Source organism: Cucurbita pepo, chromosome LG08 (genome assembly GCF_002806865.2).
Source record: "Cucurbita pepo subsp. pepo cultivar mu-cu-16 chromosome LG08, ASM280686v2, whole genome shotgun sequence".
Classification (NCBI taxonomy): Eukaryota; Viridiplantae; Streptophyta; class Magnoliopsida; order Cucurbitales; family Cucurbitaceae; genus Cucurbita; species Cucurbita pepo.
Genome location: NC_036645.1, coordinates 5,465,722 through 5,487,066, shown reverse-complemented (window position 1 = coordinate 5,487,066; position 21,345 = coordinate 5,465,722). Strand labels below are relative to the sequence as shown.

Genomic DNA, 21,345 nt, shown 5'->3' with positions numbered 1-21,345 from the left:
CGAGAGAGCGTGGGACCTCTCCTCCCTTATGACGTCACCAGCGCCAGAGCCTCGAGTCCAGAGAAAAAGCCTAGCGTGGGGCCCACCTAGCTCTAGAGAGTGAAGACTGTGTGAAAAGATATTTTTATTATGGAAATGAGGTGTATTTTGTTTACCCTTCATTTTCTACTTATTTACATTCATGCCATTGCATAAAATCCAAACATTTTTTTTAAAGAATAATAGTGATTTTAATATCATGTTTTTCTAAACATATTCTAAAAATTAAAAAAAAACTCTAATTTAACATAATATTATTCGTTTTCTCCATCAAAATAATTAAATTAATACCAAATTTCTTCTTAAACTTCCATATATTTTATAATTATATTAAATATAAAATTTAAAAATTTAAAAGTTTACCGTACAAATGATCAATGTAATATACCAAAAAGAATTGATTACTTAGAGGTCGTAATAGTCAATGATAATGGTCGATCTAAGTATAAAAAAGTCGGAAAGCTTATGCTTATTTTTTTTTTCTATAACTTATTATGAAAAAAATTAAATTTAAATTTAGTTAAAAGTATTTAATACATCATTAAATTATCTATATTGATTTTCTAATAAAATTTTAAACTTTTAATTAATAAATTTATGGTTAAATTTTTTAATTTAATATAATAATAAAATAAAATTTTAAAAAATCGAGAAACTTTGATGGGAGCAGCTAGAAGGACATGGATGTAAATTTACATCCAATTTCCGCAACTTGTAATCCGAGGCAACGGATTCTTTAAAACCTTCACCATCTTCAATTCTCTGCAACTCAAATCTCTCTCTCTCTTTCTCTCCAATGGATTCCTCAAACCCCACCACCTCCACAAGGAAATCCTGCTTCCTCCAAGACGATGACGACGACGGCCTCGCCTCCTTCGCCGGCGACATGGAACCTGGCATCTCCGGCCACTGCTTCTTATCCAGAAGCTTCCGTAGCCTCTCCGCCGTCGCCTGCTCTAGACCTTCCCATTTCTTGGATTCCTGCTTCCTTTGCCGGAAGCCCCTTGGGAATGACGCCGATATCTTCATGTACAGGTTTGTTGAGTTCTCTCTGTTTTTTTGGGGGATTTAGGGGAGTTTATTTGATTAATGGGATTTTCTTTCCGGGAAAATATTTGGTTCATATTTTCTCAGTAACCAAACAGGGATTTAGGGCTAAAATCATTTCGTTTCATAATTTGTACAGAGGAGATACACCATTCTGTAGCGAAGATTGCAGACAAGAACAAATTGAAATAGACGAAGCAAAAGAGAAAAAATGGAGAAGATCATCATCGGCCGCCATGAAAGCTCTGAGAAAAAAGGATCAACAAAGAAGAAGATCCGCTTCACCTAATAAGTCCTCTCCTCCGCCGGACTATCCTTTCCGCGCCGGCACCGTCGCCGCCGCTTAGATTTTACATATAGTTAAACTCGAAGATAAATCAAAAACAAAAACTAAAGAAACTACGGAAGAAGAACAGTTTGTGGTTTCGTGGTTGAAGATCTTAAGTGAGAAAACGGGAATCTGCAGAAGGGGAAGAACATGAGATTGGGATTGAACTCTTTTTTCTTTTATGGTTTGAGATCAGTCTGTGGATCGTGTAGATATGAGGTTAGGGAAGCGAGAGGTTAAATCTGTATGTATGGATTCTGCCTGTTCTTGTTCTTGTTCTTGAATCTGCCCTTTTTTTGCCATAATCTTCTTGGCTTTCATTTTGGGTATCTATCAGATAAATAATATTCAGATTTTTCAGTCATTCGTGGGTTTTCTTCTACGCGGCTTATTGAATTAATTTGTTTACACTGAGTATTAATTCTAATACAGCCACGGTTGAAGGGGAGTGATTAGTAACTTTCAACAAAGTATTGCAACCAGACATCTCTGAAACTTGAAATGTTTCATGATGGCTATCTCCGTGACCTTCATAGCAAGTGTTATGGTGTAGTGATCTTAGCACACTCACGACAAGGTTTGACGGGGAAACTTAAGTCCTGCGAGGTTTACCAACTGAACACAACTTGTGTGGAATCTGAATTTGTTCGGCTACATATGCTGTATGTTTAATAGTTTGTGACCCTCACCAACTTGCCTTATGCTAGGTAAGTCATTTGGCTCAACTTTGCCTCTATTCTATACCAAGGTCTCGATGCAACACATCTAGGTTTTCATAGAACAATTCATGCATCATGATGTGATGTCTCAGGATAGATATGTGTTGTTTATCTCATCAAGGCATTGTGAACATCCATCCATTTGAGTTCTATCGAGGCATTGGAGCCTCTCGTGTCCACGCCAAATCATTTACGAAATTCGTTCCAAACAATAGGTACATAATCCTACCTCCGACACATGGGCTAGGGTGCAATGTCGACACACCTGTGCTGTCTGACACTGTCCTTGTAAGACATTTTCAAAGGTAGACTCTCAAGATGTTTGTCCCACACGCCGATACTGTGACATACATATGTCGCATAGGGTAGCTCGTTGCCTAGGCCCAGGACCTAGGGGTGGTGGAGAGCTGACACCATGCCTCTTCCTCTAGTACATTTTAAGGCATTTCCAATCTTTCTCGAGTAGATGTCATTTTGGCGAGTAGTTATACGATCATGATTGACACAAAATTTGATGAGCTTTCATCTTTCATATAGACGGACTTAACTCATGAGTCGCATGCTGAAACTCATATCGAAACCTGACTTTTGAGGTGAGGGCCCCACTTGGGGCCCTACCTAGTCATAACTCCGACTTCAAGCTGGTCTTCGACACTCATGTCACTTCATTCTCTCAAGCCTTGTGTATGCCTTAGCTTGGCTTGAATGCACACTCTTGTGGTGTGTTTAATGATGCACTGTCCTATTCGGTCGCATCATGACACTTCTCAATCTTGGTCATCACGTGGCCGAATGGGTGCCACTTGAGGCCCCTTGTCTGTCTTGTGTGTAGGGGTCACAACCTACTTTATCTTAGTGAGGTTGTGACGCTTTCTCCCATTTAACCTAGTCATTATCATCGATGCCTTTTTCGGGGGCACATTCCTATCGTTGATTGTGATACTCTATCCCACTTAGTCTCGGCATCGTCTCGATGACAACCCGATTATCGGACTGGCTGCTCACTTGACACGCTGACTTGTTCATTTTTCCATAATGAATACAGAACTTGTGCACTACTTATGCGTTATCCCACTGTCAGACTTTTTCTCGATCTCCAAGACTCGCAGCATAAGCACAATAAAACACAACTTACCCAATGGTTGTGGGCTATCCCCTCCAGGGACGTAACTTCACCACTTTTTGGACTCGGCTCCGACTCACTAGACAAACCATGGAAAAAGCTAGCATCAATATTCCTCGCATGAGCTAGGAGGAGCGCACCCCAAACGTGGCTATCTTGGCCCAAACCGTCGTATTCTCTAAGCTGTACATAGATTTGTATCCCAACATTCACTCGTCATGCCACATCTCTTTACGATCACAACATGGGCTTGTGTATCACGACATTCTCTTGTAATGGCCACAACCCTTTTCTGAAGCAAAGTCGAGAAGCTTGTAACTCAACCACGTGTTGGCACTAAACTGTCGCCAACTTTTCAATTGGCCACCTTCCTGTGACAAATGCTACACTAACACTTATTTGGTCTTGTTGCAACTTCGTTCACTATGTCACCCACGTTCAGCTTGATGCTCTATTCTTGAGCGGATGCTGGTCTTGCCACTCGTGTGAAGCCATCTTGTTGATGACTCTTTGAGCACACGTGTGAAGCCATCCCGACATCACTACAAGAGAGCCAACTTGATACTCTCACACTAGGTGATGGCTCAAGGAAGAAATGTGTGCTCGTATTACCTTGTTCTCTCGAACCTTGTGTATGCCTCAGCTTGGCTTGAATGCACACTCTTGGTGGGTTGGATGATGCACCATCCTCCTCAGTTGCATCATGACACTAATCAATCTTGGCCCTCACATGGCTTGATGGCGCCGCCACTTGAAGGTCGCCCATTGTTTATCATGCATGTGGGGATCACAACCTATTTCCTCTCAGTGAAGTTGTGAAAACAAGCACCATTAGTAACTAACAACGTCTTTACCCTTATGGAAAAAAAAAAAAAAAAAGTTTAAAAAGGTTAGTATTTAAGAAATTAGACCTAATTAACATACTTATAACTTCCATATTATCGATTAGAGTCATCAAATATGCATAATCATCTTTGATTTCATACTCATCACATCATTTTGGTTACACGTTAGAACCTAAAAGGTCTATAATATATGGATAAGATTGAGTTTCTTATCCCGGTGATAAGCGCCAACAATGCTAGACTTTGCAATGCTAGAGGTTCAGGATTCTTGCAAAGTTTCACAAATAATGCCAAGTTCACGAATGATTCCAACCAAGAGCTTATCCTAGTGATAAGCGCCAACAATGCTAGAGGTCCTTCTAAGATTTTTGCAAAGTTTCACAAATAAGGCTAAGTTCACGAATGATTCCAACCAAGAGCTTATTTAGAAGGATGAATTCATGAAACACAACAATGCTAGACTTCGCAATGTTAGAGGTCCTTCTAGGATTCTTGCAAAGTTTCATAAATAAGGCTAAGTTCACGAATGATATATACAGGCTCAAAACTAAAACCCCTAATTGGGTCATTTGAAACACGCGGTGAAAAAACAAAGTTACGAATGATATTTTTCACATTATTATAAGAAATGCTCAAATTTGATGATTATGACACGTATGATTTGCAACCAGCACCCCAAAAATGGTTTTGCTCTCGTCTAGCTTTCGGTTCGACGAAAGTCAAGGTATCTTTTGTGGCTTTTTTGTCGGTATTTTAGGGTAGAGAAACTACTTTCTCTTTCTAAAAACTTAATGTTTCCATAGAAATAGTAGTAGGACTTGAATTTCAAAGAAAATGAGCCTGTAGCACGGTATATACGGACTCCAAATCGAAACCCTAATTGAAAACAATAATGGGGCCATTTGAAGCACCCGGTGAAAAAAATGAGTTACGGATAATATTTTTCAACATTATTGTGAGGAACGCTCAAAATTGATGATTCTAACACGTATGATCTGAAACCAACACCAAAAAATGGTTTTGCTCCCGTCCAGTTTTTTTATTCATTGTGTTTCGAAAAAAGAACCCGTGGGGTTTTGAGAGCCATTTATGCTCATTTCACTTTGCTTACTTATATTTGCGTATGCTCGAAAAATCCATGAATCTATGAGGTGTGTCTTTGTATTTGGTTTTAATACATGAGGGACGTTATAGACAACATGCATGGTACTTCATAATTATCTATGATAAGTTAGCTAGCGACCCCACTACATAATCAATGATGCCAATATTGTCCTACTATAATGTATAGGGAGTGATTCATCTTGTCTGCCAACTATTGGTTTCCCGTGTTGTCTCTCATCCCTCCTCAAGCGGGTTTATGGAGCAAGAGCCCTATTGAAGGACCCTATCCATTTTCATACACAATACATGATACAAATCATGATCGAACCTCAATGCACCACCTTACCAAACCAATCGAAGTCATAGTCAACAGTATTCTATCATCGACCTAACGATCGAGGTAGGAACACTAATATGTTCAAATAAATGTCTTTAATAATTCATATAACATACCAAACAGGATACGGAGTAGTCTCGACTTTAATGATAACGTTTGCAATAACTCATATGCAATGTAAGCTAGCTCGAATGTCCCTAATGTCATGATGTTTAACTAGATTTTTAAGGGCAATTTAAGGATTTCTTTCATGTAATCTTGTTTCTAGCGTTGCCTAGATCAGCTCCTAGGCTAGTTACGATCTTAGAGCACGAAGGTTGGGTTCTAAAGTCATTTATCAAACTAATGGAAGCAAAACTATCGTGAAATCTTAGAAGTCGGTAAATGCACGAATGCCGTAAACTTATTAGAGTCATCTTAATCATGATTTTCATAAGATTTATATCTATAAATCACTTAAACCAAAGTACTTGAATCTACGTTCAAGGACATTTTGGTCATTTATACATTGTCGCTAACTCCCATTTCTTTCTACATGATTAAACGCCATAATCATGCTAGTTTTTAGCTAAACGAGTTAATATAATCATTTTATAACATATCTTAGCAATTTTTATTGGTAATTTTTACTGGGTTGAGTTAGATTTTTTTCTCATTTGGGTTGAGTTGAATTTCTGAAAAATCGGAAATTTATGCCAATTTACGGGTTGACATTTTTTTTAAGGTCAACTAGACCAATTCAAAAATAGGGTTAGAACAGAACGTGCCATATTTTAATAATAATATTAATTAATGTTAGAAAAAAAAAAATTAGAAAACTCCATATTCAAAAGTCGTGACAAATAGAAATTTTTTTAGGGTATCATGAAAATCCCCAAGCCTTCGTCATCCCCAATTCTCTGCAACTAAAATGTCTCTCCAATGGATTCCTCAAACCCTGCTTTCTCCAACGCCACGCCGACGACCGCCGTAGAATGTGTTGCGGTTGCTAATCCTTTCCATCTCTAATCAAACCAAATCAATGGCTCTTGATCAGCATATGTTCGAAGCTTTAAGCCCTTCTCGTTTCATATCGTTTTCTTTCCCTCATCCATTTCACTCTCATTCTTCTCTCCGACTTGCCGTGCTCGATTCACCCATCCAGTTCACCGATTCCCCTTCTGTGGCCGTGATGTTCGTTCCGTTCGGCCTTGAAACGGACTGGATTTTTTCCACTGAATCTGGACACTATCAGCTTCTCTACGATTCTCCTGGAATTTCGCGCCTCATTCTAGTCGGAAATCAAGAACCGATGGTGGCCGATGATTCGCTTTCCGTTTACTATCGTTCGTCGGACGAGGATTCGGCTAAATCGTCCGAGAGTCGGCTGGTGGTGAGTTTACAGCCGCTTTTTCTTGCTTTATCTCCCAAATCATGTTTCAAATATGGAATTCCTGAAGTACCGATTCTTAGTTTCGTCGATGATGTGATATGTAGAGTAGTTTTGGAGAGATGCATCGGTTCTTCCGTTGGTGAATTTCTGATTGAGAATGTGGAAATCGAGAGAGAATCGGGGAAGGAAATGTTTGAAACTAGGGAATTTAGGAGACGTTTACGGTTCAAGAGGATGCCGAACTTGATTCAAACAGAAATTCGTATAATTCCTGCTGCTAGTCTTAGTCTAGATGGCGTTGAAATTCAAAACATCGAGTTCAAACTAGATTCTTCTAGGGTTCTAGTTCATCCTTACTTACCTCCAATGGCGGCAAGCCTTTCATTAATTGCTTCCTCCATTGATGAACAGATTCAAACTGGTCATAGACCGAAAGCCCTGTGCATTGGAGTTGGGGGTGGGGCTCTGCTCACCTTCCTTGCAACCCATTTGGATTTTAAAGTTGAGGGTGTGGAACTGGACATGGAGGTTGTCAGAGTTGCACAGCAGTATTTTGGATTGGTAGAGAATGAATTTCTTCACATCTCCATTGGAGACGCCACCGAATTTCTTGAAAATGCTTCGAGGTCGAATAAGAAGCACAAGTGTGGATCCAATGGTGCACATATGTCTTCTGAGTATGATGTGATCATGGTTGACTTGGATTCAAGTGATGCTCGAAACGGCATTGGTGCTCCACCATTGGGGTTCGTTGAGAGAGATGTTCTTTTGAGTGCTAGATCAATTCTTTCTGAACATGGGATTCTTGTGATGAATGTGATTCCTCTTGATAAGTTGTTCTTTGAGACATTGCTAGATAAATTCAGATCAGTTTTTGATGATTTGTTCCGGATAGATGTTGATAATGGTGAAAACTTTGTTGTTATTGCATCTGTCACTCCAATCAGGTCTTTTCCTCATGGTACAAAGAACAAGATGAACAGCTTTTTGTCCAGATTGAGAGTACTCCTCTCAGGAGCATACATGGACTCCATTAAAAGGATATGAATTTGCTTGAGATTTGATTCATACTGAACATGGGGTGGATAATGGCTTCATTCATGGTTTTCTCTTTTTCTCCTTTCTTTTTTGATCAAAGAGATTGTTATCTACATCGACAAGAACCCGAACGTTGGCGAGTTCAGAGTTTGACGAGCAACGATAGAGGGAGATTACTTGGGGAACGATAGATTTGGTCAGAAAGAAATAAGAGTTTCGTACAGAGATCGAGCCTTATTAGAGGCTTTATTTTGTGATTGATTTGTTCATATGACCCAATTTTTGGTTGTTGGATTTGTATTGTAGCTTCATTCTTCTGAGTGAAATGAAAATGATCTTCTTTTATCCCAAGCAGAAGAAGGTTGCTTGAGAGTTGAGAGGCAGGAGCAGTGGAAAGTGACTGAATCGGCCTTATTATTTTTAATCCCTAAGCCTCTAACTCGTCCACACTGGCGTCGATCATGCAATGTCTCTTACTTTCGGAAAAAAAAGAAATAATTTGACCAAGTATATAACTGGCATCTCGATCATGGAATGTGCCTTACTTTTGAGAAAACAAAATAATTAATTAACAAGTTACCTTAATTATTTATTTCATTATTTTAAATTATCCAATCAATGACTCATCTAAAGTTTTCGATATGGATAGAGTTCACAATCCAACCATCATTTCATTTCATAAGCTTGGATCGCCTATTCTAGTTTAGCTCGAGTTCTTCACATGTATTGCCTCTCAAATTGCTATCTGTGAAGGGCGTCATTCCAAGGGTGAATTTGTCGTGCCCAAAGACACTATGGGTTTCTTAGGTGGCAATGCATGTTTCAAACTATTCCGACTAGCCTATTCCTATTCCTTCTGTTTATGCTTATTTATGATCTTCGAACTCATATGTAAGACTCGCACTTAGTCAAATAGACTTGTTTACTGGATCCTTCTAGCGGCTTGAAGTAGCTAACATTTCAATGATTAGGAATACTCATGTCCTGACTTAGCACTTAATGCGTTAGTCAGAGGGTTTTGCGGGGTATAGTATATTAATAGGCAATATGACCTCTCAACCTATCATCCATCAAACTATAAAGTGTACGTGTGACATAATCATCACTAGAGTTCGTCTAGTGGCTCTTTCATTGTTCTACCATAAAAAGAGGTTTCTTTTTCCATATGTGACAGGTCCACACAAGAGGAACATAGCATACAAGTCTATTTGATAGTTACTCATACAATCAATAACATATCAACGTGGCTAAGTCCTTAATCACATGATCAACATGCTTACCATATTTTACCAGTTAAAACTCAGTTGATAATCCCCCTTTTCACATAAAACACTCGTAATTCAACTATCACTCCTCAATTTCCTCCAATTAAACCTATATCAATAAGTTTCTGGGTCGATATTGATAGATATCGATAGAACAAATAAATAAGAGTCAAATAGGACGAATCGGGACCTGCCACACGTTGCCATGCACTTCTCACATGTCTGCACTCTCTTGGGCACATGCGCGTGAACCTCATGCACCTTTTACGTTCATTCACACCTGCAAAAGCTCAAAATTCTAGAACTTTTTATGTAATATCGATTGTGCCCCTCACATGGAAACTATGATTATTATTTCGTATCGGTCGATCTAGTTCTTATGATTCGGCATAATCCATTCTGGTTGGCCTCCTTTTCTTCGATCCAAACCCGTAAAATCGTTGCCTTCAACTCCTTAAATGAAGCTATCAAACACTTAATAGGCGCATAGATATTTTGAGGCGATTCGGACACGAATTGAAATCGAATTGGATAAAATAATAATTATACATACATTATTACATCTACCCAGCTGTGTCGGCAGTCCAAAGAACCACCACTCACAATCAGCCACTTGGCACCTTTCCATTCAATTTCAACGTTGCAATTACCCGCCATCTTTCCAGACCTTACCTTTTATTCAACCACCTCCTTCGCTACTCTCAATTCACTCTCTCTCTGTGTATCTCTGTATCTGAAAATGGAGGGTTTAATCAAGGGTCTCATAGATGTCGCAATCGGCCACGACGACGACAACAACAACAACAACGAACAATCGGCTCCCCAGTCTCGTGACGAACGATCCAGATCCACTTGGGCTCAGGTACCTCTGGGTTTTGTGATAGTGGATTTGGTTTTTAACATGTTTTGTGATGATTTGGGCTTGGGATTGTGCAGGTAGTCACTGGGGAGGAGGATGCGGATCGAGATGGGGGAGATCGGGGACATGATCGAAGACATGGGAATGATTCGAATCGGAGGGACAATGAGGTCGGTTTTGGGCTGAGATTGATTGTGGAATTGAATGTATTTGTGGTTTTGAATTGGATTTTATGTGGAATTGAAATCTGGGGTGTTATTGATCGATTTTGCAGAAAGAGGGTCGTTCGCGGCGTGAGGAGGAGTGGGAGGTTGAGGGTTCGAGGATTTCTGGTCAACGACAGCAGGTTAGATCTGTGGATCATTTTTTCTCATTGTTATACTACTCTCAAGTCGCTCTACTGTTCTTTCCTTCCAATGAGATTTAGGCATTTTGCAAGTTTAGATTCACATTTCAGTTGGGTAATTAATAGGAAGCAGAGAAAATACACCCTTGAATTTATGTGAGAAACTATAAAACTACTTTGAATCTGTAGTTAATGGTTACTAGCGAATGAAGATATTCAAATCTATATTCAACTGTCATTAGAAAGTTGTTACATTGATAATTTTGTTGGAAGTGGGGTTTGAATAAAATTACTGCTTAGCATATGGTATAACAATATAATACCATTGAAAGTGTAGGCCTTGAGCGGATAGAGACTTTTTATAAGAAATGGCAAACCATGACCAAGCCCACCCCTCCCACCACCACTCACCCTGATAATGGCCATAACCCCACCTCTGAAGAATAGAACAGTTCCCATCGAAAGAAAGAAGCTCCATAGTGTTGGATGGTAGATATGGAGCGAGTAGGGTGAAGATTTCAGAGTTTACTCGAGGCAGGGTCTTCTTCATAGCTTTACATTGGGAAACTTTGAATTGGCTGATATGGCCCCTTAATCCCTAATCCTATGGGAAATTCTCTACTAATTCTCTTTTAGCAGACATGGGTCGTATCACTTACCTCAGTGAGACCTCTTTGTCTAAACCCATATAGAAGGACAACTACCCAAAGAAACTCCAAATTTTCCTTTGGGAGCTATCGCACAGTCATCAATACCAAAAATGTTCTCCAAAGGCTTATGCTATTCATGGCTTTATCACCTGGGTGGTGTTCTCTTTGTAAACCTGCTGATGAAACCCAGAGTCACATCTTTATATACTGTTCATTTGCAAGGAGATTCTTACTTTGGCTGGCATTTGGTTTGTCCTAGAATGTTAACGATTTTCTCATCTCAGTTCCTATTGGGGCACCCATTCAAGAATCTCAAGGCTTTGCTGTGATAAATTTTACATCCCATTTGTAAATTTCATGCATCAATGAATTACGTATATACATATATACGTATGTGTATATGTATATTATACATAGATATTAAACATCTGTAGTAGGTATCCTGGTATGTATATCGAGTAAATTGTACAAGCTTTGTTATTTCGACCTCTTCTAGGGTCTTATCATTTGATTCTTATCTTGGTATCACTCAAGTTGCTTATTCTAGAAAGAGAACTTTTCCCGCTAGTGATGATAAATGCTGTAGTTGCTTTTATTAGAATTATTTTTTTGACATTTTCTTTTATTAGATTCAATTATGTGGATTGATGTTTTCAGCTATTTTATCACTAGTTTAGTCCAAATAGCAGTTTCATTTCCTCCAATCTGATTGATAAAATGGCTGACTTCATATGAAACGTGTGAACAGGGTGAATATGGTAGCGAGCATGGTTACAACAGAGATCAGTGGGCTAAAAAGGTATTTTTCTCTTCTTTAATTTTCCATGTTTTCTATTTCGTGAAACTGATTGGGCCCTAATTGATCACCATTTGGTTTTTGATTTTTAGGTTTCGAAATTGAAGCCTATAAATGGGGGTTTCCTTGTTTTATATCTACTTTTTATATATTTTCACAAACCAAGCCATGTTTAGAAAACTAAAAAAGTAGTTTTTAAAATCTTGTCTTAGCGAAGAATTCAAATGTTCTCTTTAAGAATGATGAAATCCATGGTAGAAAAATAATGTGAAAACATGCACAATGTTCAAAATCTAAGAACCAACAACTAGAAACCAAAAATCAATTGGTATCAAACGAGGACTTAGTTCTTTTCACTTATATATTCTAATGGTATTAAATGGCACAGGAGGGCTCTGAGGAGAACAATGATGGGTGGGAGACTGTCCACAAAAAGGCACCTAGGAAACATCACAAGGTTACTTATCATACAAAAAGCATTTTGACAAATACACGTTGGATGTGTTGTTTTATATGGTTAATTAGTCGATATACTTGCTTGGAAGAGAACTTGTAACAAAATTTCAGTTCTTTTATACATTACATTAAAGGGAGCCTTAACGTTATGCAAGATGTCAATGATTCTGAATGCCTGACTTGGATGGTGTACGAGCATAAACATGAAATTATTGGTTTATCTCTTGAAGTAAGCAATGTTTGTAAGCATGATAATCATGAGCATTTATGATGTTTATTTAGAACTAAAAGTTGTTTGTGTTTATTAGTTGATAATTGGGGTGGGCAGTAGCATTAGTTATGGTTAGCAAATCTTGAGTGTGGCATATTTAGCTACAGATGCATAATTAGTCATACCTTTTCCAATCATACTATCTTTTTTTCCTTTTTTCCTTTTTCCTTTTTTTAGAGAAAGAAACCAAACTTTCATTGAGAAAAATAATTATATATAAAGGCATACAAAAAAAAACAATCATGTTTTAGTCTACAAATGGGTGTTTACCTTGGGATAATGCCGTCATCTATGTGGTGGTAGTCTGCTGTTTGGAGGATTCAGAGGATTTGTGATGTTTGATGTTTCTATTACAAGATCATGCTTACCATGCATTTCAATTTACTCATTTTTAATTTATAAAAGTGGCATTTTCACCTAGTTTCTGTGCAAGTCTTTTCGATTTTTGACTAGTGGTGAACTTTGAGAGGTTTCATGATAGTTGCTTGGAGTTCAAACAAACTCTAAAATTTACTCCTCTGCAATAAATTTTTAGGTGCAGGTAGAAAATTGGGAAGGATACAAACGGCCTGCCAGTGAACAAAACTATTCTGATGAGGTGGAAGTAGGTGCTGAGCTAGAACCCTCTGAGGACGAGCTTGCTGATTTTGCCCGGGCCTGTAACAAGCTATGGGAACTTGATTTAAATCGTTTGGTACCTGGACAAGATTATGAAATTGATTGTGGTGAGGGAAAAAGGGTCCATGGAAGGGAAGATATGGCACAAGCAAGCCTCTTTAGTTGGGTTAATGAAGACGTATTTAGGAAGCCAACATTTTCACGTTTTTGCTCTCTACTTGATAACTACAATCCCGATCAAGGGAGCAAAGAAGTTGTGACACCTGAGGAGAGGCAAGAGCAGGCTGCATTCATAGAAGAAATTAGTAGAACTGCACCAATTAAGTACCTTCATAAGTACCTTTCATACAAGGGAGTTACATCCAATGACTATCAAGATTTCAAACGTATGCTGACCAGTCTGTGGTTCGATCTTTATGGTCGGGGTGGAACATCTCATTCCTCTTCTGCCTTTGAACATGTTTTTGTTGGAGAAATCAAGCAACAAGGTGGACAAGAGGTTTCTGGTTTCCACAACTGGCTTCAGGTTAGTGCCTTCCTGAGATTAGCTATCACAAAAGATAATGCTTGAAATTTAAGATATAAATAATCGATCTGGTTAATATTGTATCTAACCGTTGAGGCCCTTCATGTATTCACCAAGGTTAATAGCAAGGGGGCGGAACAAAGAAGGAAAATGTTGCCCTCTTAGCTTGTCTTAGGTTAAAAAACTATATAAAAAGGTAAAAATTTTAAGGTTTTCTCTCTAATTTGCTAATTTCCAAATGATATATATATAATAAGAAAAGCTAGAAAGTAAAATCTTTCTACATCGTTTGTAAACTCTGGATCCTCCCCTTAAATGGAAATGAACAACTTGGATAAGTTTGTCTTAGAATACATTTTTAAATTGTGAAGTTGACTGAGTTCTTGTCCGTAAATGAATATAACGTTTTGTCCCCAAATCTAACGAACCTATCATTTTCTTAATATTACTATTTTCTTTGCTGGAGTTTCCGGAACTTATTATCTTCCTTTATGTCTGACTTTTCTTCCATGTGCATTTATTCCAAATCTAGTTTTACCTTGAAGAAGCTAAAGGGAGTGTTGACTATCAAGGTTATATTTTCCCCAGACGACGTGGCCAGTTTGTAAGTAACTCAACTTCACGTTTTTTTTTTCTTTTGGTGGTATTTGATGTTGAGATGTAAAGAAATAAGTTGTGAATGCCCATGCCATGCAGCATCATCCAGGCTATTAAAAGAAACTAAATGATCATTTATGATTCAGGCCTTTTGTGGTTACCATACAAGAATAACCTTCATTTTCCTGACATTCTTCAGACGATTAAATTTGTGTTATTTCACCAAACTTAGTTTTCATTAGATCGGCCTTTCCCACTTTAAATTCTAGAGCTTGCCTCACTTTTTGGAAGATAAGCATTCTCTTCTCTGTAATCTAATCCATGTCTCTTACTTAACTATTTGTTTGCTACCCCTGCAGCCTGATTCAGAAACTCAATTGCTTACCATTCAGTTTGAATGGAATGGTGTTCTCAAATCTGTCTCAAGCACTTTAGTAGGAGTTAGCCCTGAGTTTGAACTTGCACTGTATACACTATGCTTCTTCCTTGGCGGAGAGGATAACCATGTTGAGCTCGGACCATATCCTGTTAATATCAAGTGCTATCGATTAGGAAACAAAATCGGGTCTGTGTTTCCTGTAGCTGAGTCTTGAAGTTCCTTCACTGGGATTAATCCAGTTATTTCGTCTAAATTTAGCAGTATACATCTAAGTAAGGATTGTATCATAGATTTTGAGATAATTATATCTTTAGAAGGTGACCAACAATACTGTGTGATGGAATAACATGATTCTCAGGATGTACTCATTAGTTCCTAGAGGATACTTGAACTTTTGTATTATCACATGGATTTGCAAGGGGTGCCTTCATATCTTCCTTATTTTGTAAATGGCTTGTAACGATACTGAGTCAAGCAACTGATGTTTGCTTTCATTTCTTCCCAAAACTGTATTCATGTGCAACATTATCCAAATGCATTTGATTCTCACTTTTCCTTCTATATGCATATTCATTTTGTACCTTTCTCTGCATATTGCTACTATGTAATATCATTTAAATTCAATGCTTATTCTATAACATGGGTAGGAACTTGGATCATATACGTGGTCATCACTCTGTCTCTTACATCTCTATGCTAAACATGCACAATCAGTACCTTGTGAACTGACTGATGGTTTCAGTATATTGTATTGTCTTGGAATGTTCAAACCAGGAGATTAAGTGTCAACTTTTTTTGCCTGGCAAGGCCTAATAATGCAGAACTTCCTCTTGTGATCTAAAATCTTGATTAGTTGTTCCTGAAATTGAGTTTTGTTCTTTATTTTGACGAGAGTAACTTGAATGGCTGCCCTAACTAAGAGATGGAAGTATGCAAAGAAAAAAGACAAGACAAAGGGACGTGTCAAATGTCAATTCTGTCTTGGATACTGTCTAAAATATCAGTTTCACAGAATTCTTGGAGATTGCAAGATCCATAGGATAACTGAGAAATAGTTTCGGGCAAATATCTTCGGAGTTCAAAGATATTTTAAGGGAAAGAAGGTCTTTGTCATACTCCATTTGGAAGGTAAGTTTCATTTCTTTCATATCTTTTTTGTTTAGGAGTTAGTCATATTATTCTTCTTATCTCCATGAAATAGGAAACACTTTTTTCTACAGTTTCACCGATCAACGGGGTTAGTGCACCTGTGATATTTCTCCCGAAAAGTCAACAGCCTATCTTTTATGGGATAGAAGCTAGACAATGAACCTATCGGATCTGTTTTCTAAGGCAAGGGGCTTGACCGCTAGGTAGTTACAAGGTAAAGTTTATAAATGTTTCATATATGTAGCATACTCCATTAGGCTATGATACTGGAAATGTAGTCTTTTTTTCAGTTCATTCAGTTTCATCTCTATGGCCATCTTACTTAATTCATATTGTTATATTGATCGAGACGATACTCACTGTGAGAATGATCTATTTCTATTTTGGTTGTAGGTATAATGACTTAAACTAGTATTTGGATAACTAAACCTTTCGCCTGAGAAGGTTGGATTCATAAAATACAGTACTTTACACTTGGTTTTGTAGGTGTAACCACTTAGCTTTTTGGGTTCTCATTTGTTTTGTTAGGCTTTTCAGATGGAGACCTTTTAAGTGTTCAATGTGAACAGAGAGAGTTGGTGGCCCAATGAAAACTTCTAAACTAGAGTTTCTACAAGGTCTTGAGTATAGAACTTGTACACTAACATCCCACAAAAAAATAAGTTAAAAACAAACCAAAGCAAAACAAAGAAAGGAATGTCTAAAAACAAAATTGGTATCCATTGGAGTTCTTTACATTAATTTGTTTAAAACATACAAGTGGTCATCTTTGTCATATTTGGAACTTACGTACCATAAATATTGGGCAAGAAAAGAAGAAAATGTAAAATTTGAGCTCTTACATTGATACTGTGAAGATGGAGATCCACGAAAAACTCTGCCTTGAAATTGAATGAACATGCAATCTGTGTCTTCCTTTACCCCAAAAGTTGGTACTTTTTTGGTGGTTGTGTTTACCCAAATTCCTTAGCTCAAAATGTAAACTTAACTTTATTAGTATGATCGAAAGCTAAATGTATTTTTCACGAGTCAAAAATTTGATAGCCATTTGATCACACAATTCCATTCCAAATAGAGTTTCTTGCTTCCAATTTTTGAGAAACACATTTATTCTGCAACATTATCAGATGGGACCTTAAAATTTCCAGCCTTAGATCAAAATCATATTTTCTCTCTATCAGCCTATTTTCTTTCCTCCTCATTTTCCTTTTGGCTTTCATGAGAGGGAAAAGGAAAAAGGAAAAAAAAACTTGGGAAGGGATAAGAACTAATGACCTCCACAGAAAAATCTAATGGTTGGCCTAACAATGACATGGCCACAGCTCAGCTTAGTTCTTCTTCTTCTCTAAAAGACTGAACTGTCAAAATCAAAGTTTGGATCTTTCCCAATCCAAGTTTCTGCTTTCCTTTCCAATCCAATTGGCCAACACAACGAGAATCTTTTGCCCTCGATCTTTCAAATTTAACCTCTCATTTTCATGAGGTAGATTAAAAAAGAAAAAAGAAAAAAGCAGAAAGCCTTGAAATCACTTGAGCACCTCAAGGGAAGAATGTCGTTGTTCTAGCAATAACAGTAAGCTTCTAGCAGAGGAGTGAGATGAGAAAAAAGGGGTGGCTCTATTGGCTAAGGCTTGTGGTTTATGCTACGCAAAGGTCGCACGTTCAAAGCGTGTTTGAATCTTGAAGTGAGTTTAATAAGGGAAACTCATGATGTCTACAAAGTTTGGGCCTTGTGTTGGGCAGGCTAAAAAAAGCTGAAGGTGGTGGATGCATTTCCTTGAACCTTGCTCTAATGGGTATCTTTGAAAAAATCTCCTACCAAAAAACAAAATAAGACTAGAAATCTTGCTGCAGATAAGATTTTGATCATATCACCATTTCTTTGGAGCCTATGAAACAAATTTAGAAAGTAATAAGTTCCAATCAGTGGAGCACTGTGGGGATTTTGCTTGGTTTTTACAATTAGAAAACATAAAACCAGGATATGAAAGAAAACTCTTTGTTTCAGCCACATGTGTAAGCTGAAAGATGCCTTCTTCAGTCTTTCTTATCCTAATGAAACCAACACCAATAAAACTTCAATATTCCCAAAGTTTTTTTGCCATCCACACATAGCAGTGTGAAGAAAAGTCCACAAATCACTTTCTTTGTGGGCTTCTCGTAGTTTTGGCCAAGTAAACTTAACAGAGGAAGAGATGTAGTGTTCAGCTTTAGGGAGAGAGAGAATTCCACTTTTTCTCTTGCCCTTTTTTGGTCTACCAAAAGGGGAAAAATAATAGAAAAGGGATATCAAAACTCAAAGTAAGATATATTAGTCACTTAGATCTCTGATCTTTGAAGCCTCTCAGAGTTTAGCCATTGAAGATATACTTTTAGAGCTACCAAAAATCACTTAAAAGTTGGAGAGTAGCTAAAAATTAAAGCTTGCACCAGGACAAGTTCAGTTAACAGGGTATTGGTCCCCAAAAAAATATCAGAAATATTTTAGCAACTTCAAGATATTTTCTCTCTCAATGATCAGATTTTGCAGCTACTTTTTCTGGTGTGAACAGAATCCATTTGAGAAATTTTAAAGATCTAACGTTAGGGAGCAAAGGAAAATGTAGAACATTTATGAACTTGGTTTTGTTTGATCAGAAACTTATGAATATATTCATCAAAAGAAAAAGAACAGCTCGAGGACCCGGGGTAGAGAAGGCTTCCAATTGTTAGTAATCTTTAGAAGGCTAAGGTGAAAAGATCTTGGATTTGTTAGTTTGAGTGATTTGGCTTGCCTTTGCATTGTTATAGATATGATTGAAATGAAGGATGCATATTGGCATTGTTTATAACTAGAACTTCTAAATGAACTTTTGGGGTTTTGATTTTTATAATTCAAAGAATATGGAAGTAAATAAACGAGTAATATCGAAAACGACTTTGAAAAGGTAAAGCCAACAAGTTTTGATTTTATGTACTTTTTCCTTCTAAACGCGAGCCCACAGCCTTTGTTGTCTCCTTCAAAGTTGAAAAGTGTGTAAACATTTTTCAGAGATCTTTGTTCATATATATGCAGCATCTTCATACATGTCTATACCTTCTCTTTTCTCATACATTTCTATACCTTCTCTTTTGTAAGACGTTCTGCTGAAAAAATGACTTTAACGTTACGGTCATCGACTTCTTTCATCCATCTGAACGATACGAAGATCATAAAGGCTCCTCTTCTTGAAGATCTCCATGGCATAATCTCCTTCAAGCAAGCGAAGCCACCGAGCTGTCTCCGAATAAGAAGTTCCTTACAGGAGATTAAGATGGAAAGGGGTAGTAACAAAATGGAGAAACTTCACTCTCTATCTTTGAATCACCACACAAATGACTTGAGAGTTCCTGTGTTTGTAATGCTTCCTCTTGACACGGTTAGTCTTGGAGGGAGTTTGAACAAACCTCGAACAACGAATGCGAGTTTGATGGCCTTGAAGAGTGCAGGTGTGGAAGGAGTTATGGTGGATGCTTGGTGGGGATTGGTGGAGAAAGATGGACCTATGAAATACAACTGGGAAGGTTATGCTGAGCTTGTGCAGATGGTTCAAAGGCATGGCTTGAAGCTCCAAGTAGTCATGTCTTTTCATCAGTGTGGAGGGAATGTTGGAGATTCTTGCAGGTAACAATCCAAGCAAGGATTCTTTCTCAATTCACTTTGCAAAATTCATTTAACCTTCTCTCTTTTATCTTTCAGCATTCCTTTGCCACCATGGGTGCTTGAAGAAATAAGCAAGAACCCAGATCTCGTTTACACAGACAAATCAGGCAGAAGGAATCCGGAATACATCTCGTTGGGATGTGATTCGTTACCCGTGCTCAAAGGAAGAACACCAATCCAAGTTTATGCTGACTACATGAGGAGCTTCCGGGATCGATTTAGAGACTACTTAGGAGAAGTAATCATGGTATGCATCTACAATTCATTTAGATCTCTCCTTCATCTTCATATTCGCCTACTGAAGTTCATTTGCAACTACAGGAAGTTCAAGTTGGGGCTGGTCCATGTGGGGAACTCAGATATCCATCTTATCCAGAGAGCAATGGAACTTGGAGATTTCCAGGAATTGGGGAATTCCAATGTTATGACAAGGTATCCATGATAGACTCGATATACGTATTTCATATTAATCTCGAACGTATTTGAGAAAAGTGATAACAGGATCTTGCTACATCAATATCAAACTAGGGGCTGTTGAGCAACCCGAACTTATGTATGATATGTGTTCTGTGTTGAACAGTATATGAGAGCATCCCTGGAGGCAGCAGCAGAGGCCATTGGAAAAAGAGATTGGGGAAGCAGTGGAGGACCAAATGATTCAGGTCAATACAACCAATTCCCTGAAGATTCCGGATTCTTCAAAAGGACAGGAACATGGAACTCGGAATATGGCAAATTCTTTCTCGAATGGTACTCGGGTGAGCTATTACAGCACGGCGATAGAGTCATATCAGCTGCAAAGGGAATTTTCCATGGAACTGGTGCAAAGCTATCAGCAAAAGTAGCTGGCATTCACTGGCATTATGGAACACGATCCCATGCTGCCGAGTTAACCGCCGGGTACTACAACACTCGACACCGAGACGGTTACTTGCCTATTGCAAAGATGCTGGCTAAACATGGAGTTGTGTTGAACTTCACTTGTATGGAAATGAAAGATGGACAGCAGCCTGGCTATGCAAATTGCTCACCAGAAGGATTGGTTACACAAGTGAAGATGGCTACAAGGGATGCTAAGGCTGAACTTGCTGGTGAAAATGCATTGGAAAGGTATGATATAGCAGCTTATGAGCAAATTTTAGCTACTAGTAGATCAGAATCTGGAAATGGTTTGGCTGCATTCACTTACTTGAGGATGAACAAGGACCTTTTTGAACCCCAAAACTGGAGGAACTTAGTCGAGTTCGTAAAGAGAATGTCGGAAGGTGGTCGGAACTGGAGACTTCCTGAATCAGACTGCTGTGGCAGTGATCTTCGTGTTGGATTCATCAAGGAAAAGAAGATCGAGAAAGTTGCTGTGGTGTAGAGGTGATATCATAGTGTGTTATAGTTGAAGGATAAAAAAGAGAATAGGGACACGGTCAAAACTCTTATAATGTTTTTACCCTCATACATGATGTTTGTAATTATCGAGTCCCTTTGTAAAGATGGATCGAGAAGGGATCTATGCATAAATATAGGCAAGTGAAATAAAATGGACAAATCTTCGACAATCCAAAATCACTATATAGTTACTCTTTTAAGTTCGAGCAACCTTCAAACTCTCCTTTATAGGAAGTGCAACACAAAGTTCGAACCAAAACGAACAAAATCATTTTGTTGTTTTTTTTTTTTTTTTTTTTTTTTTTTTTTTTTTTTTTTTTTTTTTTTTTTTTTTTTTTTTNCAAATTAATTAATTAATTAATATTGTTATAATAACAAACCCGCTTTTAATTAAGTAGAATTTAAAACAATCTGAC

At 37.9% G+C, this 21,345-nt stretch overlaps 4 protein-coding genes across 5 annotated transcripts; all 4 read left to right on the top strand.

The window, feature by feature from the left end:
• Positions 1-784: 784 nt before the first annotated feature.
• LOC111800279 lies at positions 785-1,778 on the top strand. The gene is made up of 2 exons (XM_023683894.1): positions 785-1,074; positions 1,226-1,778. Exons 1-2 carry the CDS (start codon positions 836-838, stop codon positions 1,431-1,433), a joined length of 447 nt encoding a protein of 148 aa, XP_023539662.1. The 5' UTR covers positions 785-835; the 3' UTR covers positions 1,434-1,778.
• Positions 1,779-6,389: 4,611 nt separating this feature from the next.
• On the top strand, positions 6,390-8,303 carry LOC111800278 (methyltransferase-like protein 13). The gene has a single exon (XM_023683893.1). It carries the CDS (start codon positions 6,564-6,566, stop codon positions 7,959-7,961), a length of 1,398 nt encoding a protein of 465 aa, XP_023539661.1. The 5' UTR covers positions 6,390-6,563; the 3' UTR covers positions 7,962-8,303.
• Positions 8,304-9,885: 1,582 nt separating this feature from the next.
• Positions 9,886-15,276, top strand: LOC111800364 (poly(U)-specific endoribonuclease-B). Its single transcript, XM_023684015.1, has 8 exons — positions 9,886-10,079; positions 10,154-10,246; positions 10,351-10,422; positions 11,821-11,871; positions 12,257-12,325; positions 13,131-13,739; positions 14,272-14,343; positions 14,696-15,276. The coding sequence occupies exons 1-8, from the start codon at positions 9,957-9,959 to the stop codon at positions 14,927-14,929; spliced, it is 1,323 nt and encodes a 440-aa protein (XP_023539783.1). The 5' UTR covers positions 9,886-9,956; the 3' UTR covers positions 14,930-15,276.
• A 316-nt stretch (positions 15,277-15,592) lies between these two features.
• On the top strand, positions 15,593-21,099 carry LOC111800363 (beta-amylase 3, chloroplastic). 2 transcript variants are annotated; one of them, XM_023684014.1, is made up of 6 exons: positions 15,593-15,843; positions 15,936-16,078; positions 18,983-19,507; positions 19,583-19,793; positions 19,868-19,978; positions 20,127-21,099. In XM_023684014.1, the coding sequence occupies exons 3-6, from the start codon at positions 18,999-19,001 to the stop codon at positions 20,910-20,912; spliced, it is 1,617 nt and encodes a 538-aa protein (XP_023539782.1). In that variant the 5' UTR covers positions 15,593-15,843; positions 15,936-16,078; positions 18,983-18,998; the 3' UTR covers positions 20,913-21,099. The 2 variants fall into 2 exon arrangements, with proteins under 2 accessions (XP_023539782.1, XP_023539781.1); XM_023684013.1 differs by lacking the exons at positions 15,593-15,843; positions 15,936-16,078 and having other exon boundaries at positions 18,912-19,507.
• Positions 21,100-21,345: the final 246 nt, after the last annotated feature.